The sequence below is a fragment of the Pinus tabuliformis genome, chromosome 5_2 (genome assembly GCF_031772625.1).
Source record: "Pinus tabuliformis cultivar Carrire ecotype Pingquan chromosome 5_2, CPIR1, whole genome shotgun sequence".
NCBI classification, from domain to species: Eukaryota; Viridiplantae; Streptophyta; class Pinopsida; order Pinales; family Pinaceae; genus Pinus; species Pinus tabuliformis.
Genome location: NC_142306.1, coordinates 989,655,753 through 989,664,752, shown reverse-complemented (window position 1 = coordinate 989,664,752; position 9,000 = coordinate 989,655,753). Strand labels below are relative to the sequence as shown.

Sequence of the window (9,000 nt, the reverse complement as noted above, 5' to 3'; positions counted from 1 at the left end):
CGGTATGGTACTAAGAGCATCTGGGCTGCCATAGATGCTCCCACAGAATCCTTATGAGAGCATTAAGGGTTTGACGTAGATCTATGTATGTTTGACCCTAGACGTCCTCATCTAGTTCACTTGAGAGCATACAGATATATTCTGGATGCAGTCTTCTAGTTCTGTAGAGAGCATATAGGATTGTTGTAGATGCTCACACAACTCCTCCTCTCTCTGTTTGGGACTCAAAGGTGAGATTTCAGTATTCTAAAGATTTTTCTCAGTGACAATAGTGTTTAGTAGTATCCAATAGTTGACTATAGTTAGTGATAACACAATACAATCATCAAAATGAAGGTTTTTATTTTAAGCATGATTAGATCTGTTTCATGGATATCATAGTTGTTTTTTTGCATAGATAAAATTAAGGATCATTGTACTCTCTTTGGATGAATCATTTTATGTTGATCTAAGAAGAAGAATATTTGCAAGGGTTTTACCCATAGTGGGTTTTTCCCTCGTCTCGGACCAATCCTGGTGTCTCTATTTGTGTGCATGCTTTTCTTCTATTGTCCATTTATGTTCCACTGCATTGATGATGATACCAATCCTGGTGTCTCTATTTGTGTGCATGCTTTTCTTCTATTGTCCATTTATGTTCCACTGCATTGATGATGATGATGTTGTTCATTCTATATAATTGCATATGCTGATCATAATGGTGTAGATCTAGATAATGTAATTATGATATGGGGTGAACTTAATGTATTAATGAAGAAATTCAATTATAAAAAAAAAAGAAAAAAAAAAAAATTCAATTATCAAATTAATTTAAAAGTTTAGTATTGGAAAGTTACTAAAAACTCAAACCGTGGAACAATTGGGCCAAATCTAAAAATTAAACTGTTTTGTGCAGAAATAGTTTGATAATGGTAATGATTAGAAGTAATAGTAAAATTAGTGATAGAAATAGATATTAATAGATTGATTAAAGATGCAATAAGTATTAATGACAAATTTAGAAATAGTTTGATAATGGTAATGATTAGAAGTAATAGTAAAATTAGTGATAGAAATAGATATTAATAGATTGCTTAAAGATGCAATAAGTATTAATGACAAATTTAAAATATACGATGATCTTGGTTGATACCTTGCCAAAAAGAACTGCGATCTTATCCCTTCATGAATAAATGAATGGATATAAATCCTACAGCATTCACCTGCAGACAATACGAATGAATGACTGATATTGCTCCGAGTTGATTCATTGAATGTCGCGGAGGAAATTAAACTTTTGTCCAAGTTCAATGAACGTAAGTATTTGTAGTTTTACGCTGGAGTTGTCTATAATCCGACTTTTTGAGATTCCGGTGACGGAATCCGGCTGAAGAAATTGAGGTTAAATCTTGGTTTGTTGCAGTTAAAATGGTTTTTTAACTGCATATTTGCATTCAGCACCCTCAAAAACCTTTGGACGCTTTGATTGTGCAGAAATAGCTATCAAACTTATAAATTGCTGCCGGATTTTGACCGAAAAAACCCACCAAAAAAGCTTCCAAAAAGTGTCATTATACACAACTGCTTTTACGCTTAAACGAAATAAGAAGCTCACCATTAGCTACCCATAATGATCATAGAAAGCGGAGCCGCAGCATCCCACAATGGCGATATCATCATCTGGTTCTTAACTCCTGGAGTTCCTTCAATCACTTCGTCGCATTGAAGTGAAACAGAATATGATTGTGTGATGATATGAATTAATCGATGGATTCGCTGAAGTGTTTGGGGGAACTTCGGTCGTCATTGAACTGCGTTTGCTTCTACTAACAGCCGCATCTGCAACCAGTTTTTTGGTAATTTGCATTTCGTCTTAAAATCTCACCTTATTCGGCGTTTTATTCGGTTGTATTTGACATTCTTCTTCGTAAGCCTTTTATCTTTCGCTTTCTCGATTTTATGTGGGAGTCTTTATCTCTGTCCTTTATGGAATTTTATTTGGGTCTCATTTTTATGAACTTTTATAAATTTTTAAAAATATAATTATGCTTATTTTTGAAATAAATATCACCCAAAGCATAAAATCATAGTGCACAGTGTGCACACCAATATAATTAATGTGATATAAAATCTATAATATCTATTAATAATATCAGTAAGGAAACCGTAATATGCCTAAAAAGCTCAATGCAACATTTCCCATTTATCAAAATATTATTTTTAAAGGCCAGGGTATTTTATTAGTTAGAGTCATGAATTAGTTACGAAAACTAATTCTTGACATTCTTAAAAAAAACACACGGGGATAGGGAGCAAGGAGGCAAGCCTCTCTTGGCCTCTTCCCATTGATAGCCCTTTTGCTGGGCAACTTTGAAACAGAGAAGAGTGAAAGAAGTCTGGAAAGCCGAACGCTGCCGAGACGGAGAGCACCCGCATCTTCTTCAGGTAACCTTATTGGACCGCATTATTTAAGCTTGTTGACACTGAATCTCGAGGTGTCGGAGAGTGGTTAGGGGTCTGGATTCTTCATTGGACAGGTGGGCAATCTCCCCACTGGCAGTGCCCCCCAGGTTTTTATATCTACTCACCAATAGGAGCTATGCAACAAGTTTGCAGATGATTTGTTGCATGCTAGACTTCTACGTGTCTACACCATGCCTATTTCTCTAGCCTTCTGTTTTTTGCTACATGTTTTGCTCTACGTGGCCTGCCTGCCTCGCGTTCTGCCGCGGTAGATGCTTGGATCTCGTTCCCGTAGTTCCCAGCACAGACTTACTTTCTTCTTTTGGCATTTTGCTGGAAGTTTGGGCTCCAGTACAGGCAATTTCCTGGGAAGACGAATATCCCTTTTTTTGGCGGCCCATCTCCATAGCATTCGTATCGGTCTCTAGTGGAGTAAAAGCTGTGATTCTTATAGGCTGGTCTGATTTTTGGTTATGATAATCGAAGCTCTGTCATCGACGTGGTGCTCTCCTCTCGGTTACGCTCGAGGTACAGGTTAGTTCTAAATGTTTTCAATCCTTATAGTTCTGTTATATAGTTCGTTTTTTTAGATTGATATGGCATGAGAAAGGACTCTCTTCTATGTAGTATTATGAACTATTCCTAGTTTACATACAGAGGCATATATTCATAATTGGTTTCATGGTTTTTTATATATATGCTGGGGTCTTCTTTCTTAGGCTGGTGGGGGACGATTTCCAATTTTCTTAAAAAATTCTTCATCATTTCCAAACCATGTTCAGACTTCCGTCTCAAGATTGGTCAATGGTGGTGTGTGTATGAGATTTACTGTTGCTACCTTGTATGCCCGCTCTCGTCCTCCGGAGACTGGTTTTCGTGCTGGTGTATTCTGCACATTTTCTGATGTCGAAAAATTTGAATTTTCCGTTGTCGGGGATCGGATGTTGATGGATTATGTGGCATTCAATTATATTATCCTTTCCTCTCTTAATGGTCGCAGCCACTCTCTCTGTTTCCTCTAGTCCCGAGGGCTCCTCTCATGCAATCTGTATAGAGGGAAGTTTCTAGTGCCGGGTGGTTTCCGTAGCTGGCTTTTCTCTCTATACCCCTTTCATGTGAACCCTTCCTTATCTGGACGTGGACGTACCACCATCATTGACTATTTTGGGATTTTATCCTATTTTATATTAAGCCTTGAGGTACTTTCCTGAGTGGCAAATCTCTGAGAATCTTAATATGGTCCTTGTTATCTTTTTACATGTCCTTGTAAATGGATCCTTGTTATCTTTTTACATGTCCTTGTAAATGGATTTCCCTTTTGACAACTCTGTGGCCTTGCCCTTAGTGAGGGCCGCTGAAGAAGTTGAAAAGGCACACATCATGCAGTCTGCAAAGACTGACTGGGCGGCCACGTTGCATGAGGATATTATTATTCCACCCTCACAGCAAGGACAATCATCCATAGGTGATGGACCAAACCATTCTCCGAGTCGTAGACATTTCAAAACGGTTAAAACATCTCCGCCGCGTGAAGCTATCAACTTAGATGGCTCTCTTTTATTTGACTGGATTTAAAGTTTGCAAAAGAGGGCTCTAGTGGGCCACTGGCATTTTCTGTCAATGGAGGAGTCTCAGTTTCGGCACTAGATTGCAGCCAAATGGTCCTCCCTTCTTGGATATACCTCTACCATAGTCAAACTTATGAACAATTGGTTCAGTTTTCACTTCCTTTGGGAACGTGATCTAGAATTTATCTTTTCTAGGCCTTGGGTTCGGGACAAAAGCTTTCTGGCTCTACACAGGTGGTATATCGGTTTCAACCCTCTTAGATTCTCTCCTCAGAACAACTACATTTGGCTTAAGCTGCCGGGATTACCTGTCGAACTTTGGAATAAGGAATCTATGGAAAAAATTGATAATGCGGTTGGAAAGTTCATCTACATTGACCCATGCTGTATTGGTGCAAAGGATAAGTGGGTCGCCTGGGTACTTATTGAGAAGGGATTTAGGGGTAGGTTTCCTGAATCGATTGACTTGAATTGGAATATGTCTAATGTCCACCAGCGTTTGGACTATTGGGGAGTACCTTTTAGGTGCTTGGCATGCTATAGGACTGTCCACCTTCTTCCTCAATGCCCTCGCAGACATATAGTTCGATATAGAAGCAAGGTTACATCAGAGAAATGTGTTGGTGTCACATCTGTGAGTGAACACCTGGAACAAAATATCAATTTAAACCCTTTTCAGGGTTTCAATCCCAAACCTCAATACTCAAATGGTAAACATAAATCATCAGATCAATCTTCTGGTTTCCATCGCTCTTAGTCGCTCTCTGTTGGACCACGCGGGCGGAATGATACACATGTTGCAAGCCGTCCACGATCTATCCATTCTCCTGAGCATTCTCTTCGACCACTTATTGAATTGCCATCTTCGCCGATGGGCCTCCCCTTGCCCCCTTATCCTCTTGAACCCTCCCATGGCACATCCATTCCCCTTCCCTCACTGATGGAGAAACTGTCGATGGCCGAGCCATCTAAAACCGTCCTATATATTTCTTCTTCCCCTCAGTCCCCTGTCGACATTCCCCACCTCCCCCCTGAGATCCCGTCTCCTGCTGGGATGTGTACAACTGATCCTAAAGGGAAAGCTATATGCGTATCATACACTCCATGTAACTCCCCGCGTTCTTCTGAGATTAATTCTTTTGATTGTGATCTAGATATGTTGTTACAAAGGGCTTCTTTAAATCTGGAACCCCTCACTATTCACAAACCTTATCGATCCCCATCCCCAGTTATCAGCCCTAGATCGGCGGGGAATATAACGGTCAGACGAAAGGATAAACGGGGTAGCAGGAATTTTCGTGGCAGAAAAGGTAGGAAGGCTATGTCTCCCAAAGAACTTAATCGGATTGACATTCCTATAGCAGAAATTGCAGAGGAAGATTTCTCCACAAGAGGGCCTCTTAGAGCATGCCAGCCCACTGAGGGCAGTGATGTATAATATCATATCCATGAATATTCAGGGCCTAGGTGCCGGCCCGAAATATTTGGCCCTGAAGGACCTTTTTTGCTCTACTAAATCCAGGATGCTTCTTATCCAAGAAACAATGCATGATCGTGCTCAATCCATCTCTTATTTTAGAAGGATGTTTCCTTCTTGGCACATGGTGGCCACCGACACTGTTGGTTTGTCTGGAGGCTTGGCGGTCATCTGGGACCCTAAATGGATCAAAGCTGTTGCTTTTAAATGTTTTGCTGGCATTCTAATTTTAGCATATTTTCAAGATTGTCATGATCCGGTGCATATTTTAAATATATACGCCCCATATAGACATCGGTTTCCCTTTTGGGAAAAGTTTCTTACATCTGAATTCATGGATATTGATTCCTTATTGATAGGAGGTGATTTTAATTGCACATTGTGTACTGACGAAACCTGGGGCAATGGCAGGAAAATAGATCCGATCGGCCGCATGATTCGAAATGCGATTATACAAAACAATTTTATAGATATCCAGCCTGTATGCCGGGGTCCTACATGGGATAATGGGCGGACTGGCGACTCTTTCTTGGCTAAAAGACTGGATCGATATATCATCCACGGGAAGCTGATTGAAAGATTTGGCCCGCCAATGATGAAAATCATTCCTCAGCACATATCTGATCACCAGCCAATACATATTCAATGGAAGGATTCCGGATGTAAGTTTGGCTACCCATTTAAATTCAACCGCTCATGGCTCTCGGATGAACAGTTCAACCTGCTTATTAAGGAGTCGTGGATGCATCACTCGGGTTCGCCTCAACAACAGTCTTTGGACTTTATAAAGCATTTGGCACATCTCTGCGGCATAGTAAAAAAATGGCAGAGAGACAAAGCAGAATCAAATAGGAAGGAGCTGAAAGATATTGATAAAGAAATAAAAACCTTGTCCTCTCGTTATAAAAGTAATTCAATATCCTCAAATATTCGGAAACGAATATGGGAACTTAGGAAAAAGAAACAAAAGATACTAGCTGTGGAGGAATCCACTTGGTGCCTCAAGAGCCATGCTTTATGGCTCAAAGAAGGTGACAAGAATACAAAGTATTTTCACAGATTTGTGAATAGAAGGAGGCAGGCTAATATGATATGGGAAATAAAGAATGTTGCTGGCAAGTCGGTTAACACACAAGAAGATATAACTCGAGAAGCAGTTAATCACTTCAAAAAGGCATACAATAGAGAGATCAGAAGTTGCATTGAAGATATCCTTTGGGGCATTGATCTATACCCCTCTATATTTGATGAAAACCAAAATGCTGCCCTTTTCTTAGAAGTCTTTGAAGATGAAATACTAGCGACGATGAAATCATTCCAAAAGGATAAATGTCCAGGCCCGGACGGTTGGTCCATTGAATTCTTCATCCACTTTTTTGAACTATTCAAGGATGACATTCGGCACTTGATTGAGGAATCAAGAATAAATGGTTTCATAAATCCCCGTATCACCCCCACATACATAGCCCTGATCCCAAAAAAAGCCTCTATCTACTACATTCTCAAACTTCTGACCATTTTCTTTATGCAATGTCTTATATAAGACAATCTCCAAAATCATTGCTATGCACATAAGAAGTGTGCTATCATTGCATTTAACTCCATAGCAGCATGGCTTCCTCAAGAACAGAAATATTATGGACATGGTGGCCATCATACAGGAGTCACTTCATTCTATTCATACAAGAAAGTTGGCTGCTGTTGTTCTGAAGATAGATTTAAGGAAGGCGTACGACAGCATGGATTGGGGATTTTTGCGATGTCTTCTCGCCAAGATTGGTCTAAATTACAGATGCTCAAGATGGATAATGGCGTGTGTGGAGGAGGTCAATTATGCTCTACTTATCAATGGTTTGCCTTCTTTTTTTAAAGCTGTCAAGGGGCTCAGACAAGGATGTTCCCTGTCCCCACTCCTTTTCATAATAGTGATGGACTCTCTCAGCCTCCACATCAAGAAGGCAACCCAACAAAGTTCATGCTGTCCACTTCCCATTTGCATAGGTATATATTCATCTCATAGTTTTTTCGTAGATGACATTCTCTTAACCGCGATGTTATGCAAGTCAACATGGATTTGTATTCATGGCATATTGCGAAGATTTCAAAGTGCAACGGGTATAAATGTGAATGAAGGGAAGTCTTCCTTCTATGTCGAAGACACAAGCGGGGATTTGATCCATTATCTTTCTCAGCTCTTTAACATTCAAGCCAATCGACTGTGGAATGGGCTCAAGTACCTGGGTTTTAAATTGAAAACATCAGGTTACAGGGTGGTGGATTGGTCTTTGATTATTGATAGATTTTACAAGAAAATCGCAGCCTGGGAAAATTTGTGCTTGTCTGAAGGCAGTAGGATGACCTTGACACAGGCTGTCCTTGTTCAAACGATAGTTTATTGGCCAAACTTGTTCTTCATTCTTGCTGCTATTATCAAAACCCTGAACAGGATGATTGCCAATTTCATCCAGGGATGTGGCAAAGATCATAACATATTTCATTTAACCAAGTTATTGGCAATATCCTGGCCTAAAAATCTGGGGGGTTGGGGCATATTAGATTTGGCTAATTTAAGGAAAGCTCTTTTACGCAAATCAATGTGGAAGGCTATCATGGGTGATTCAATATGGAGCTTAGCAATTCACGAAAAATATATGTATAACAGGGACATGACATTCTGGATAAGGAAGAATCATATTGGATCCCCAATTGCATTGACTATCTGGAGAGGTTTCAAGAAGCTGGAACCATATTTTAGAAAGAATATCATCTGGAAATTTCAAACGGGTTCGCAGATCTTGATTGGCAAAGAAGAATTTGCGGGTGGAGCGGGGAAAATTCAAGTTTCCCCTCGGTTATTGAAAGCGCTCCATAACAGAGGCAATTTTTATTGGGCCAGTGTCATCCGGCAATGGGAAGGGGCCATACCCATTTGGAAATCTGAGGAAGAATTGCAACTGAGTGGAGACATGAAGGCACAGTGGGACGGTGTTTTATCCGCATTGCATGGCCACGAGATTTTCCGATCAGCAGAAAAAGACCTGCTTATTTGGGGAGGTATGGATGGTTCCACAAGGGTGAGGGTAAAACATGTTTACTTGCAGTTTCTATGTACTAGGGCCGATATTCCTGGCGAAATTTTCCCTCCCTCACTGTGGAAATCGGGTTGCCCCACCAAGATTATCATTTTTGCTTGGCTGGTATTTTACAATAGGAATCCTACATGGGAGAACCTGCAAAAACGCAATTGGCATGGGCCAACAATTTTTGCACTGTGCAGAGAGAGCTCTGAAAATAATTTTCATTTATTCCTCAATTGTCAACAGGCGCGGCCAATCTAGCAGAGTCTTGTGGATTTATTTTGTTTCCCATTTAGCACTTATCCATCCATCTCTGAAGCAATTAAAATATGGGGCACCATGAAGAAAGAATGGAGAGCCATTCCCTTATTGGCTATTTGGGGCATTTGGAAATGGAGGAATGGCAAAATATTCAGCTCAAAGGTGGATACTAGCT

At 40.2% G+C, this 9,000-nt stretch overlaps 1 protein-coding gene across 1 annotated transcript; it reads left to right on the top strand.

The window, feature by feature from the left end:
• Positions 1-5,611: 5,611 nt before the first annotated feature.
• On the top strand, positions 5,612-7,357 carry LOC149162627 (uncharacterized). Its single transcript, XM_089435244.1, has 2 exons — positions 5,612-6,833; positions 7,200-7,357. The coding sequence occupies exons 1-2, from the start codon at positions 5,612-5,614 to the stop codon at positions 7,355-7,357; spliced, it is 1,380 nt and encodes a 459-aa protein (XP_089291370.1).
• Positions 7,358-9,000: the final 1,643 nt, after the last annotated feature.